At 49.8% G+C, this 16337-nt stretch overlaps 1 protein-coding gene across 1 annotated transcript in view; it reads left to right on the plus strand.

Annotated features, from left to right (window-relative positions):
- LOC138566189 (SRSF protein kinase 3-like) overlaps positions 1 to 16337 on the plus strand; it is a 244358-nt gene that overhangs the window by 137586 nt on the left and 90435 nt on the right. The window contains exon 6 of the mRNA XM_069643232.1: positions 9515 to 9622. Within this exon, the coding sequence (XP_069499333.1) occupies positions 9515 to 9622 (108 nt within the window). The remainder of the gene's footprint in view (positions 1 to 9514; positions 9623 to 16337) is intronic.

Consider the following 16337-nt stretch of genomic DNA (forward strand, 5'->3'; position numbering starts at 1 on the left):
ACAAGAATACATAGCAGTACACACATGCACAACCAAGGGAGGTGGCAAGGCTCAACATTAAGCATTTCATCAACTCAACATTAAGCATCTCTTACCTCCTCACCAGGCCCACCTTCAGGCGAACAGGTTGCGCAGCACTGCTTGGCCGACTCGGGACTCCTCCCTGGAATCCCAGTCGATGCAGTAGAATCTCGTAAAGGTGTGCGTCGACCTCCACGTAGCAGCCCTGCAGATGTTCAGCAGGGGCACACCAGATAGCAACGCTGTGGTAGCAGAGATCGCTCTGGTCGAATAGGCTCTCGGACGGCCGGGCACCGGTCGGTTTGCCAACCGGTGACAGTGCATGATGCAGCCAGAGAGCCATCTGGAAATGGAAGCCTTCGAGAGGGCCTTCCCTTGGTTCACAGGTCCAAATTTCACAAACAGCTGTGAAGTCTTCCGAAAACTCTTCGTGCGGTCGACGTAGAATTTCAGCGCTCTAGCTACATCCAGCGAGTGCAAAATCCTCTCGGCCGGCGACAAAGGCGACGGGAAGAAAACAGGTAACACCAAGAGCTCGTTGAGATGGAAGTCCGATGGCAACTTGGGCATGAAGGAGGGGTGCATCCTCAGCACCACCCTCGTCTCGTGGAAAGTCAGGTATGGAGGTTTACAGCAGAGGGCCTGGATCTCTCCCACTCGTCGTGCGGAGGTGATGACCACAAGAAACGCTGTTTTCCACGACAGGAACTTCAGCGGTGCAGAATGCAGAGGCTCGAATGGCGGCACCATGAGCCAGGTCAGCACCACATTGAGTCCCACGACGGAGCCGGAGCCTTCACCGGCAGGAATGAATGGAACATTCCCTTCATAAGATCCTTCACCAGGCGATGAGACCACAGAGATGATCATCCCGTAGTTCTGGTGTAGCGGGAGATCGTCGCTAGATGTATTTTGATGGAGGCATGAGCCAGCCCCGCCTTGGCCAGCGACAGCAGGTACGGCAGCACTTGAGAGGCCGTAATTCGCAGAGGGTTAATCTTCTGTGCACGGCACTGGACAGAGAACCTCTTCCATTTGTGTCCATAGCACTTGAGAGTTGAGGACGCCCTGGCCTTTGCAAGCACCTCCTTGCAGTCCGCCGGGATATCGTACCTTCCAAACTCTAGTGCCGCATGAGCCAGGCCTGCAAGTTCAGAGACCCCGGGTCGTGATGGAGGATGGTACCTCCTTCTCTGGAGAGAAGATCCGTGTCCATCGATAGCTTGACTGGGGGGGACGCTGACAAGTCCAGAAGGTCTGGGAACCAGATCTGTCTCGGCCACGCCGGTGCGACGAGGATCATCCTGCACCGGGACCTCTTGAGTTGGTTAACGAGTCGCAGTAGCAACGGCAACGGGTGGAACGCATACAGGAACAGGCCGTCCCAGGGGAACGAGAAAGCATCGCCCATGCTCTTCGGCTGGGGAAACCTGCTGGCAAACCTCTGGCACTTGTAGTTCGCCGCTGTCGCGAACAGGTCGATTTGGGGTTTGCCCCATCATCAGAAAAGTCGATCCACTTTGTCCTGACACAGTTCCCACTAATTGCACGAGCGCAGCTCCCTGCTGAGTGAGTCGGCGATGCTGTTCTTTATCCCTGCTAGATGGAAGGGCACCAGAAACATCCTCTGGGCAACGGCCCAATGCCACAGATCCTGGGCCTCCTTGGATAGGGTCGGGGACCTGGTTCCTCCCTGCTTCCGGATGCAGAACATTGTGGTGGTGTTGTCGGTGAAGATCCTCACCACCTTGCCCTTGAGGGACGGGAGACACGACTGAGAGCCCAGAGCACTGCTCGGTGCTCCAGGATGTTAATGTGGAGTGACCTCTCCTCCGGGAGCCAAAGGCCTCTTGCGTGAAGATCTCCGGTGTGCGCTCCCCATCCCTCCAGGGAGGCATCCGTCGTCACTGTCTCCTGGTGTGCTGGGGTCTGAAAGTCTGTTCCCGCCGCGAGAAGCGCGCGGGTGCCCCACCACCAAATTGCTTGGCGGAAGACCTCGTTGAGCAGGATCTTGTCTTCGAAACTGCCCGCCACTTGTATCCAACGGGCATCGAGGAACTCCTGTAGAGGACGCATCCGCAGCCTGCATAGGCACACCAGGTAGAAGCAAGAGGACATCATGCCGAGAAGGGACTTGATGGACCTTACCCTGGCCATGTCCGTGGCCAGCAGGCACTGCACTTTGCCCAGGATGGCCTTTGTCCTTTCTTCCGACGGAGAGGCCAATCGTGCCAATGTGTCAAGCTTGGCTCCCAAAAACAGTGCGACCTGCAACGGAACCAGGTGGGATTTGGGGAAGTTGATGGAGAATCCCAGATCCATAAACAGTTGTACGGTCTTCGCTGTGTGCTCGACGGCGAGTTCCCTTGTCTTTGCTCGGATGAGCCAATCGTCCAGGTAGGGGTAAACGTGGAGCCCCTGCAGGCGCAGCCGCGCTGCCACTGGTGCTAGGCACTTGGTAAATACCCTTGGTGCCGACTTCAATCCGAATGGCAGGGCCTTGAATTGGTAGTGCCGTCCTTGGACTACGAATCTGAGAAACTTTCGGTGTCCTTTTAGAATGGGGATGTGGAAGTAAGCATCCTCCAAGTACAGCGACGATAGGAAGTCGCCTTCCTCAAGCTGTCCCAGCACGTGCTGAAGGGTGACCATCCGGAACTTCTGGGCCTTGATGTATTTGTTTAACTGACGCAGGTCCAGGATGGGGCGCCAACCGCCTGTCTTCTTTCTGACGGGGAAGTATCTTGAGTATACTCTGGAGCCCCGGAGCCTCATCGGGACGAGCTAGATGGCTCCCTTCTTGAGCATCGCCCTTACTTCTAACAGCAGTTGAGGAAAGTGATTCTCCTTCCTGGCCACGGGAGGAATGCGGGGGCACTTCTTAAGGAATTCGAGAGTGTGCCCGTGGGCCAGGGCATCCAGCACCCAACGGTCGGTGGAGATGGACTCCCACACGCTGACGAACTTCACCAGCCGGCCTCCCACCGGGGTGCTCAGGTGGGGGCCCAACGCTATGCCGGTTCAGTCCTGCTTGGAGGCCTTGCCAACCTGGCCTCCTTGGCGATGAGATCCTCCTGACTTGCCACGCCCTCTGTAGGCCTCTTGCGACGAGGAACGGGCTGCCTGCAGTACGTAGAGGAGCCACCGCCGAATCCTTTGGAGGCACCTTGCTTGCCTCCGGAGTTCCGAAAGGGCGGCCGTCGTTGCTGCAAAACTCCCAAGGCCCGAGCCGTCTCTGTGTCAGTCTTGATGGCCTGAAGTGACTCATTGGCATGTTCCGATGACACCTCACCTTCCTGTAGGATCTCCAGGGCCTCCGTCCTCTTGTCGTCCGGAAGGAAGGCCAGCAGGGGAGCAATCTTGTACCACAACTCCCTGTCGTAGTGGGCCACAATCGCTAGGGTGTTGGCCACCTTAATTGTCGTCGCTGCAGACGAGATGACTTGTTGTCCCATGGTGTTCAGTTTCTTTCCCTCACCGTCAGGTGGGGACGTTCAAGTTGAAGCCGTTGCCCCCGCCGCTTTCATCTTGGCCGCCGCCGAGATGACCGAATCCGGGGTCGGCTGTGCCCTAAGGCACAAAGGGGCGGAATCGGGGACCCGGTACTTCTTCTCATACCGATCCCTCTTGGCAGGCGTCGTGGACGGGTTCTTCAGGAGAGCAAGTCCCTCGTCCCAGATGTCGTCAAGCAACGGTACTGCGAGTACCGTCTTCCTCTTGGCCTTGCGCCTTTGATAGAGGAAGCCTTCCTTCTTCTGTTCTTCGGGGCAGAGCTGGAAAAGCTCGGATGCCCTGGCAATCATGGCGTGGAAGGAGCCAATTTCATCGGGTGGGGAGGCCCGAAGGGGTGGTGATGGAAGGCCCATCCCGTCGTCACCACCATCGTCATCCGTCCCCGTTGTGGCTGTATCTGTCCCCGTGTCATCCCTAGGATCATGGGAAGGAGATGAAGGCTGTGCGGGCCGCAAGGGCTGGAAGGGTGGGGGGTGAACTCTCCTCCACTTGTTTGGAGAGCTTCCCGACGGGCCCGGTTCTGCTGGGTCGTCCGTTGGGGGTAGCGGCAACCTCGTCCTTATCTCCGTGCACAAGGTTTGGATTGCCATCAAACTGGCCACCGAGTTGTCCTGAGGCTCGGCAACTGGCTGCGACGTGCGTGATGGTTGCTCCTCCTCCACAGAAGCCTCGTCGGTGCCACCGTCGCTCTCTTCATCCGCCTCCCCGGGATTCCTCCCATGGGACTGGACCACCCCAAACCTCTTGTTGAGGCCCTTCACAACTTCAACCTGCTCCTCCTCAGAGGCTGTATCTGTGTCCATAACGGCCACTCCCCCCCCCTCTTTTTCCATCGGGGTCTTCACGGGGGTCTTATCGATGGGCTGAAAAGAGGATTCCCTCCGCGGTGACAGGGAAACTCTGGGCCTCGAGGTCGCCTCCACTGGGGTAGCCTCCACAGGCTTCACCAGGGCTACCACGACTCCCTCGATAGATGCCTTAGCCGGGTGAATCAGGGCCTTCACGACTTTTGGTGCGCTTGAGGCCTTCACCTTGGGGGGAGGGTCACCGCCTCACTCCCCCTCAGCTGCTTCCGTCAAGATCGACCGGGGCTTCTCCAGAAGCTTAGCCGGGTTATCCAACTTTCTCTTCCCCGAGCCAGAGCGTAGGTTCGTGGTTGATAGCGTCGGTGAAAGTGTGCCCTGCCTGGCAGCCGAGGAGCCCGACCGTTCGGCGCTCCTGGTGCCCGCGGACTCTCGGTGCTTAGCCTTCTATTGGGCCCCCGTCGCCGGAGCGCCCTCAAAGGACTTAGAAGACCGCTCGGACCTCTTCTTCTTCTCACCTACCGCTGGGCTCTTCCCTTCCAGCCTGTTGGTGAGGCGGATCTGCCGATCCCTCATGGTCCGCTCCGACATGTTCTTGCCAAACGCACAGTCCTTCTCCATGTGCGTTTTGTCTTCGTGAAGGCAGTAGAGGCATCTAGAATGCTTGTCCTCCTTGAACACATTCTGCAATCCGCATCCAGGGCAGTTCCTCAACAGCTTGGATCTGGGTGTCGAGCTTCCCTTGTCCTGGGTCATGTCCACAGGGTAGGCCTCAAGGTCCTCTGGAATCCTCCAAGAAGCGTACTCGACGAAAACTTTGCCCTAAATAGGCGTAGAAAATTCCGAAACGGGTCCCCGTTGAGCAGAAGAAGAAACGGTGGAGTTTGAGGCTCGATTGACTGAAAAAATGAGATTAAACTCTTTGAAAAATCGCAAAAAACAGTAAAGGTTCAAGAGCTATAGCACGAGGACTCCCAACTCTTGAACGTGTGGTAAAAATCTGAGGATGGCTGCCAGGGGAGGGGCTTAGGGAGAGGGCAGTCATTGGCTGGGGGCAGTATGACCCAGAGACCAGTGATTGGTTACTACTAAGTAAGACAATTCAGAAACAAAACTGAAACTGATTTTTTCTTTGCCGATGATTCCCAGTCTGACGATGGGGAATATTCATGAGCATGTGAATCCATGCCAGACCCCATGCTGGAGAAGGAATGTTTATAAGTGATGCAATGAAAGGGGCGAGTTCCGTTGCAGTCTTTGACGAGAGAGGCTGGGCAAATGTCGCCTTGGCATCTTGAAGGCTTGAGGCCTTGGATGATTTTAGGGACTTCTCGTGTGGTGTCTGTGTTGCGTTAGAATGGAGCTAAGGGTTGAAGGAGTGGTGTAAAGGCAGTGGGTAGTACTTCAATGAGTGGTAGTTTATTAGGTTGCAAGCCTTTTCAAAGATTTTACTCTCAAATTCCTCCAATCCCTTCTCCACCACAATTGTTGCCAAGGTTGGTCATAGGCTTGGATAGTACCCTTTAACCGGACTATGGGCCTCATTACAAATCAGGCAGTCCGGAAATAACGGTGGCTGTAAACCCGCCGCCACCATTGTTTCCGGACCGCCTGATCCCGACTCCTGCAGGCGGGAGGTGATGTTCCTGCTAGGTCTGACCTGGCGGGTTTAACACCGCCCGCCTGCAGGCGGACGAGGAAACACCGGCAGCATTACGAGATGCTGCCGGTGTTTCCTTGATCCCCATTCCCATTGAGTCCAATAGGACTCAATGGGAATGGGGATTGACACCATTCCGCCTCCGTGATTCCCAGGAAATCGTAATGAGGCCCTATATTTCTTGCTTAATTTCCAGCAGCATTGCCATGAGGTCACCAAGCTGGATCCCAGAGGTCCAGCGACTGCTTCTAGTGCATGACGCTGGTCCCCCTTAGACTTAGCAGATTCATGCGCCTGAATCATGTCTGTAATGTTTACTGATGTTGCCCCCTTGGGATTGGGTGGAGTCATTGTCGGCATTAGGGAGATAGGGTTTCTCAGCAAATCTCCTTGTGGTAAATGCTGTGTTGTTAACCTGCAATTCATTAGACCACGCACAGCTCCAGTGGGCGCTGGAACACATAGGAGGATGTTCGACTAAGGCTACTAGATGTGTACTCTCATTTCTAGCCACTCGAAAGTCTAAGATACACTGGGGGGAAAACTTCTCACCTGCTGTACCCATAAACTGCAGAGTCCCACAAGGAGCGAGTCTGTCCCCTTTGCTATTCAATCTATATCTCAGAGATGTCTGCACAGTGTTCAAGAACATTGGAGCCTTTTTCACAAATTACGCTGATGATACTCAGCTAGTATTAGAGCTGACCGGCTGCTACAACACAGACGCATGTAAACTCGAGATAATTTACAGTACCATTGAGACATGGATGAAGGCTAATTGGATGTGCCTTAACGGGAGTAAAACAGAGCTGATGATAGTTGGATCACGGCAGGCACGGGCCAAACTTGTTAAAGAATATGAGATCTTCAAGATCAGAAGTACACGTATACAGGTCCTTGAAAAAGTATAAAGACCCTGGGACCTTTCCTAGAAGCATCACTAAGTGCCGACTCCCACATTAAGTGCATAAACAAAACCTGTCAATATTACCTGCGACTACTAAAGCACATCAGACCCTACTTAAATGAGCAGAATAGTGCCACTAAAGCAAGGGCTAGAATTCTATCCAGACTAGACTATGGTAATGCCATGATGATAGGAGCCAACAACGGGTGCATAGACCGGTGTCAGGTTATTCAGAACAGCGCCGTAAAAATGATTAGCAAGAAACCTAAAATAGAACACATTACCCCAGACAGAAGTTCCCTTCACTGGTTGACCATCAAGGCCGGATTACATTCAAGGCCATGACAATAGTCCACTGATGCCTCCATGGAATGTCACCGGTATACCTGAGAAAACAGATACCTCATTACACCACTGGCCGCAAGCTGAGATCAGATCGCTGGGGCACATTGCCTGTCCACTGTTTAAGAGATTAAATGGATTTGGTAGATCATTCCCAGTTAAAGCTGCCCAAAAATGGAATGGACTCCCCAAAGCAGTTAAATTAGAGAGTAATTACCTTACATTCAGGAAAGCCCTGAAGACAGCCATCTTTAAATAAACCTAAGAAACCCACAGGGCAAGTATATAGCAGCCAATTTTCTCGTTTTCACAGTATGTTGTCTTTGTCTAAATGTATGCGCCCTGAGGCCCGCGGGCATCAGTACAATATAAATACATTAAAAAAAAATAATAATGGGGTATCACCTCCGTCTATCTGCGAACTTCGCGTTCAGTGTACCTTCAAACAATAAAATGTAAATTGGTTTCTAATATTGTGCTTCAGCTGAAGACCGGGACTGTGCTGCTCAGTGTTGTTTACAAGACCAGAGCGTTGCCCCTGTGCTATCCTTCCCGATTCACCGCGGGTGATTTCAACTTTGTGGATATTCCTGACTAGCGAGTTCAGCATGCTTCCTGCTTGTATCCTCTTGGTAATGCAGGGCCCCCAGTACCGCTATCTGCTGCAGGACTCATTGCCCCACCTCTGGAATACACCTCTGGTGTTCAGAGTCACTATCTCACAGCTGTGATGTTCCCCGTCTGGAGCTGTTCATAAGTCTCCAGGCGACTTGTTTAATGGGACTAAGGCTGCACAATCTCTCATTGAGAGGCCAGGGACTTATAAGCGCTTCCACCTGCTGCAGTCTCGCCTATGTCCAGGATTAGACTGCTGTCCTCAATCTATTTACGATAGTGCAGGAGAGTTGTGCGGCTCTTGGTCTTATGTCACTGATCTGGACCCAGGCATATGCCGCGTAATGAGGTGAATTTCCTCGCTTCCGCGCGATAACATGTCGATTCCTCAGCGGTCAACTCCAGCATTTCATGATCACTACTGGCATAGAGGGCTGGCAGATTAGACCATTGAAAGCGCATTTGCGGCGGCTCCTACACAGCAAGCATCGGGCAATTGGGCGTGCGCGCAGATGCGAACTCTAGTCCATGGAGATTACAGGCCATGATCCGCAACACAGAGTTCATTATAGGTCTGAAGGGGTGTTGGTGGGTGTTGGTGGGGCCACAATATCCCTGGATTTAGAGCATCGAGAAGCAGGCATGGGATTCAGTGTGGAAATCAGCGCTCCTCGGATGAATGAGAAGACACAGGTTTGCGGAATGCCTAATCGATCATGGTACAGCCGTTGTTGTGCACTGCTGCAGCCTTCATTAAGCTGTAGGAGCCCCTCTGCCCATTACAGGAGGGGCACACCACATCAGCACATGAACCAGTCTTTCATTGCAACCTCCAGACTCTCAAGCACATGGGCCGATACCAGGCTTCAGTGGCAGGTGCCAACGCTGGAGTACCTTGGTTTCAGTTGAGGGTTTCGGGAGCCTAAGATGGTGGCTGCTGCATGTCCACCCACTCAAGCCATGCCCCAATGCATTGCATTTCTATTGGCTGGTTGGTCGCCATGCAAACGATTCTTTATTGTATTGTGCCCATAAGGTCAGTGGCATAACACAAAATGTGGGTGCCCCCCTGCAACCCATGCTGAGGGGGACCACACACTGTGCCCTACCTGCTGGGCATGGGCAGCATGGGGCCCCCTGCACCACAGGGGCTGCGGGGGCCCCAGTTACGCCAGTGCATGTAGTCGTCACAGCAAGCGTGAGTCCAAATATTAAGGGTCCAGGACTCAGATTGATCTCATGTTTCTAAACAAGTAGATGTCCAAACATCCTTCACGGTCATGTCTGTACAATTGCAAATATGCCTGTACACACAATATGCATGTAGATGTTACATACTGATCTGACGTCAAAAGCTACAAATTCATGGGACAAACCATAGAACTATCAAGTCCCCTAGGAATGCCCTCACAGAGTTGTGGATTGCTGGTTATGGTGATTTTAACATGTCCCCCCGTGCCTATAAATACACAGCATATAAGCACACTAACTGATATGTGGATCACTCTATTGGTCCTACCTAGTCAGTCTAGTCTGCCCGGTTCCCTACCCTAATCGGCACCCAGGGCCTAAGTCAGCCTTCTTTAAATTTCTCATTATGAATGCTGGTTGAAGTGTTGTTTCTCCTCAGTTATTTATTCCCTAACTTTGCTACATGTCTGCCTGGTGTTTGAGCTCCTGGGGCCGCCTCTCCTGCATCTGATGAGGAACCATGGGTCACAGGGTCTGCCCATGCCATGCGTCAAGAAGATCCTCCAGCAGGTGAGAAGAGTCATTGTTTCCTCCAACAGCTTAAGGCAAGGATCGGCTAGATCTGAAGAATCGTTGGTTGTGGAAATGCATAAATGCGCAAATGCAGCGTGCCCGGCCAGAACCAAAACAGCTTCCTGCCATGGTGCAGCACCATTCTGAAATCTAAGCATTAGGGAACAGGGGTGTGTGACCTGTTAGTATGAAGGTAACATAAGTTTGTATACGACATAGTGATCATGCAGTGCCTAGAGCCGTGTCGATGATGTCTAAATTAATGACTAGTTATGACACTATTTACAAATAAGAGAATGGCATCAAAGCTGGAGTTTCATGACCTATTAGACTATACTTTAAAAGTTTAGCAGTCAGCTTTTAATTCACCTTATGTCTAGGATTCATGACAAGTCCATTTGCAAATCGTCATCCAACGCTGACCGTTCCCTGCAAACCGTATAACGATTGGTCCAGACCGACATCTGTTTAACTGACACCACATGTTATGTCAGCAGACCATACAAATACCAACTGAGTATTGGTATAAAACCCAGTACCACCAAGAGAATGCATACTCAACATTTGACACGTTATGCCAGATTTACGGCTGCTAGAAGCTTGGGGGGCTATTGCACCTGCTGTAGACACCATTAGAAACTACAGGTCTCAAGATCAAATCCTGCCTAATCCAGCAAACCCTTGTATCCTTCTTTAGCTGATATATGAACCCAATGATCCTGATTCAAAAATACTTTCCCTGTTTGCACTACCATTCCCATGATCCTCCACCCAGTGATTAGTCTGGACACGGGAGAGCCAAAGGGTGCATATCCTTTGTATGTATGTATTTTATTTTTATATAGCGCCGGTAGCCCGATGGCATCAGGGCGCTTAAACTTACAACACAACAGCTGCATGACAAACATTAAATAACGAACACTGCGGCCTGATAAGTGACCCTGAACACTGCTTTCCACAGAATCATCATCTAAAAAAGTGGGTCTTCAACTGCTTCCTGAAAGCAAAGTGATTTACTTCTGACCTTAGAGCTTCAGGAATGCTGTTCCACAATTTGGGAGCCAACACCAGGAAGGATCTACCCAACCCAGATTTCAACTTGAACTTGGGCACAGACAGCAGGCATTTTCCCTCCAAGCGTAGACTTCTCCTGGGAGTATAGAGCACTAAGCTCTTTTTCAAGTAGACCGGCGATGTGCCATAAAGGCACTTGTGCACCAAACAGAGAGCTTTGAACTTTATGCGTTCCTCTACCCTAAGCCAGTGCAGAGATAATCTATCTGCAGTAGCATGGTCTTTCTTCTTCAAGTTCTTAACTAGCCTGACCGCATTGTTCTGGATCACTTGGCAGCTGGATAGATCCTTGGATGAGGCCCCTAACAAAAGAGCATTACCATAGTCAAGCCGTGATAGAATGATGGCTCTGGCTATCGTGGCCATATTGCCTTCATTAAGGAACGGCTTAATTGCTTTCATTAATCTAAGATAATACGCCGTATTATTTTGAAGGTAGCTGGTCTGGGCATGAGAATCGTCCGCAGAGTTGACCATCATACCCAGGGTTTTCACTTTAGGGGCCACCAAAATGGTGGCATTCTTGATTTGGAAAGAATTGTACTGACGACAGGAACCAAACAGCATCAGTTCGGTTTTTGAGTCATTCAGGCACATCCAATTTGCCTGCATCCAGTCATCAATTGTCTTGTAAACCCTAGCAATCACTTCGCTATCCGTGGCGTGATGGCTACCCCCCAATTCCAATATGAGTTGAGTGTCGTCCGCGTAATTCGTAAACGACACTCCTGCTTCCACCAATAAGCTGCACAGAGTGCACATATATATATTAAACAGCATTGGAGACAGACTGGCCCCTTGGGGAACTCCAAATAGGATGTCACAGGGATCAGAGAAACTCTTACCCCAATGGACTCTGGTTTGGCGGTTAGATAGAAATGACAAGAGCCAATCCATGGCTCCTTCGGAACAGCCCACGTTCTCTCTAAGTGCCTTGATGTGAAGATGATGGTCCACCAGATCGAAAGCGGCACTTAGGTCTAGGAGCATCAGCATCCCTAACTTATTCTTGTCTAGCAAACTCAGCATCTGATTCTGCAGGTCCAGCATGGCTGTCTCGGTACTATGGGATGCTCTGAAGCCTGATTGTTGCTGGTGCAAAACCTCCTGGTTCTCTACAAAGTGTTGAAGTTGCTGAGTTGCTACCTTGTCTAGAAGTTTAAGTACAAAGTTCGAGTAAGTTATTGGGCGAAGGTTTGCTGGGTCCTTAGGATCCAGGCCAGCTTTTTTAACAAGGGGGATGATAGTGACTTTCTTCAGATCTCTGGGCACTGTACCCTCTTGGAAAGATGCATTCACTATTCTCCGGAGGATAGGAGCGAAAATGTCTTTGTGTTGGAGGATGATACTAGGTGGTAAAATGTTTTCTACACAGGTGGCAGGTTTCATATTATTCAACACTTGGGTTAGAGCAATTGAGGAGATGCCCCTGAGCATTCCATCACTGTACATTTCACATTGTTTTCTGTAAGGAAAGCCTGCTATCAACAGTAAGGCAGACATAAGTGACTACATTTCAAGGGTGTTCATTGAAATTCAACAAGGGTGAGATAAACACACACAGTCTGGTCTGGTATCAGTCTCCCCAACTCACCGGCTGTGTTGATTCCACTGGCACTTCTTTGTTGTAGGAGCCAAGGACAGGATACCACAATAAGAATGGCTCTGCATCATTGAAGGTTACCTCACTTCTACAACCACGTTCGCAGAGGTTCCTAATGAGATCCTCTTTTGGTGTGTCAGATAGCGCTAATCGACAACTTCTACCAAAGAAAAGCTGCGATTTGCCAGCAAACAGCAGGCAAAGCAATGGGAGCAATAATATAGCCAAGTTTAAGCAATCTTCTTACAGAACAGTTTGAAGAAACGTACTTTACCAAGACACCAATCACTATCTCTAGAACATTATAATTTGGAAACAGCATATTGACAATGTCCTAATCATATGACACCCAAGGAGAGGCTGAAGCAATCCAGGTTTGGATGGATAATCAAAACCCCTCATCTCAAATTTGCAACATAGACAATGAACAACCAACCTTTTACCCAGAAGCTGGTTGCCTAACGGTAATACTGTATACTAATATAACAGACAGAAACTCAATGCTTGCATATGGCCATTTTCACCCAAAACTAATTTGCAACAATCCACATCAATTTATCAAGTTTGTATCAGAATAGCGCAGATATAACACAGTAGAAGATAATGCAAAGACAAAGACAAATAGAAAATGACAACCACCGGCTCCTACCAAAAACCGTCAAAAATCAATCAATGCAAAAGTCTTTCATGTGTGTTACATCCGGCAGCCGGGCCAAATACTAACTAGCGAGTGAAAACATGCTGTCTAGCAGTCTTTATTTGCTTTATGACAGAGCAATAACGCTACTCCTTTTGCTAATGAAGAGAGTGCTGTAAGGAACTCATGGTGGCAACAGTAAAGACAGACACAAATGATCACGGTTCAAGGGTGTTTATTAAACTGTATAGCGGGTGAAATAAACGCCTAATCTAAACCTAAATCTAAGATCGGAAAAAGCTACAACCATCAAATAAGGCAGTCCTAGTGGCGTTTTGTCAAATAAAAAGGGCCTATCCAAACAAAGTTACAAAATCGTGTGGGATAATGTTCAGAAGAAAAGAAAAAAGTGTTCACCAAAGTGTTCACCAAATGATAAGTCAGGATGGTGAGGCTGGGGTCTCTCTTCCCCATGTTTTTAGCACAGGACAAGGCGGGACACTTGAGCACAGCCTCGACAGCATGAGGTTACAGTTTGTTTCCAAAATATTCTGTGGCCAAGTCTCTTTCACAAAGTCTCTTGCTTTGGAGGGCTTGATGTGTCACAAACAACAAAACAAATGTTCCTTCACTAAATCTTCACAGAGCGATTACTCTTCACCTTAGGACCCCCCCCCCCTGCCAGACTCTAAGCCTCATGCAACATGGGCCTCCCTCCGTCGGGTTCAGTACGCCCTTTCACTTACATTATCAGCAGCTTGAATGATTCAAGAGTTGTAATGTCTTTTAAACACCCATTCACTGTGGACAACCCTTACCCAGGTTCACTCTTGTCGACACAATGTTCACAGGTGTATCACTGTTCACCCCAATTCGCAGGCATCCCTCAGCCGGGTTCACATTTGCCAAATACACAGTTCACTTTGCTTAATCACAATGCGGGATTCACTCTCATTCGCTTTCCCCTTGGCATCCCTCTGTTGGGTTCACATAACCATTCTAATACAGTTCATGATTTACTTATCTCATCAGAAAGTGGGGTTCCCTTCCCCTAGCATTCCTTGGCAACTGGTCAGAGACTTTCGTGTGTACAAGTGATTTGCCGTAACCCTTGTAAGACCACTCTGACACCTCACGCCAGCCTCTTCTAGGGCCTTCTGGTACTTGTAGTTTCAATAAAGGGGTCAGCCAGAGTCCATCGATTGAGCGCTTCCGCAGCACCTGAGCACGCTGCAGTTGACCCTTCACTGGACTTTCTTTCAAGCTCAAACACACACAAGTTATTTGTTCAAAAGTTCCTTGATATCATAGAATGTTTCTGATTGCAACCTTCGGCTCAACACAGTCCGGCTTTCTCCGACTCACCGGCTGTGCTGAACTCAGTTTTTTTCTCTCTGGAGTCAAGGACGGTACCACGGTAGCAAACGCGTCTCCCTGCCTTGGCTATCAGCGCGGAAGGATTCCGGGCACCGTTGACATCTGTTGCCCCACACGTCAGCTGTATCTCCCGGTCTTATGATTCCTTTCACAGAGGTTTCATGGGTCTGGGTTGGAAAAGGCAAAGGCCCTTCCCTCCTTCTCATCCTTTCCCGTCTCATCGCCTTTCTTCTCGGTTTGAACTGCCAGTCCGGAATAGCTGCTTTCTTGTGCGTTCGGCCTTGCTCAAAGTGTGCTCTCGTTCTCTGCCTTTTATCCCTGTGGGGAAGGGAAAGAGCCATCAGGTGTGTGTGTAGTGGTGGACAATTGCCTGCCTCTGCCTGACCGTTGGATTGGGACATGTCAGGTAAAAGGCTCTGGTGTTAGTTTTTTTCTTTGACGGTATAAGAAAGTATTTGTGTCGAAAAAGGGGGGTAGAGCTTCTAAATATCCTACTTGGTAGTATGGGGAACAGGTGCCATAACGAAGGTGACACCGTGCCTCACCCTTTGGTGTACCACTTCCACTCCCCGAAGATCCGCTATCCAGGTGATCCTCCCACAATGGTCCACTCCCAGGAACTGGCTCCAATAGCAATGGCTTTGTCCTGGCCACCTGGATGACAGATCTCCAGGGACTAGCGGGTGAGACACCCTCAGGTTTCTCAAAGTGCCCTCTGACAAAAACAACCAGAAAAGTTGATGGGGGTCACACTCAACTGTGGCTACAACAGGTTCAAAGAAAATAAAAATGCTAATGAAGTAATCTACCAGATACTACTTTGCATCAATAAGTCAGCATTAAAAGTAAAAACAAGGACTTTGGAACACCGCAGCTGCATAGGAAACTAGGTAGTAACAGCTTGCCTGGGGTCTCACCCGAGAAAAATGAACAATACGCAAGAGGCATTCTTCTGTAGAGTACTTATGAATATTAAAAAAAGCAGAAATCATCATAGGATGAAACAAGCCCTTGTGAGAAACAAACAATGACCAAACAATCTTACCAATAGCTACATGGCAGGTCTCAATGAAGAAATCGAATGGCATCATGCAGTGAGACAATGAAAAGCTCTAAAGTTGTAACGCCCTTCTGCTCCCTTAGCAAATCACATATGGTCTTCTTACGAGGGCATCAATGTATTCAGAGAAATAGCACTGCCTTATGCTGGCTCTAGACACTTGGTGCTGAGGTACTCTGCAGAATGCTGACTCCTTCACCCCCTGCCCTGCCCTGCCCCAGCCCGCTGTGATCACTGTGCTGGCCATCAGCCGGAGCCTAACTTTATTAGCATGCAACCTCTGACCAGTACTTCTCAACACTGTTAGAAGTTATCAGAACCTGCCCAAACACTGCACTGACAAAGCAGCAAAAAGAAACATAAACAACTGCCACAAGAAATGCGAGGCACACCATGACTTCCCAATGTTCCCCAAACACGCTATGCACTTTTACAGCAGTAGCCGAGGAGGCTCTCCATTGTGTGTCTTCTACAGGACCCATCCATCTATAAGTCCTAGTTTCAAGGACAGAGATACCCAGACGTACTGACGACCATACAGGTACTGATGTTCAACACAATAATGATTAATCCTCAACCTGTTAAGTGTCGAGTAGTCCCTGACGCCCCTTCTCCATCACATCCACAGCTGACAACCCAACTACCAGATGCTTGCCCAGTATTATCAGCACAGCCGCATAGCTCAGCAGACATGGCCACACACCATGTCTCAATGATCTTGGCCAAATGGGTTCCTGCAGCATCATTTCCCTCCCTCAGGAAAGTCCACACTGATTTATAGGACTGAAACATCTCAGCGTCATGGCAACTGAAACAAGGCTGGACTGCCATTTCAGTGACACAGGCCCTTGGTTAAACAAGAATCATGTAATTGCCAATAGAATGAGGAAATACATTGTGTTAGTTATACATTGTGCATAATGTTGTTGCAAATCTTTAGAGACTAAAGGGTGCTTTATAG

This window comes from Ambystoma mexicanum, chromosome 2p (genome assembly GCF_040938575.1).
Source record: "Ambystoma mexicanum isolate Mex_15411 chromosome 2p, UKY_AmexF1_1, whole genome shotgun sequence".
Taxonomy (NCBI): domain Eukaryota; kingdom Metazoa; phylum Chordata; class Amphibia; order Caudata; family Ambystomatidae; genus Ambystoma; species Ambystoma mexicanum.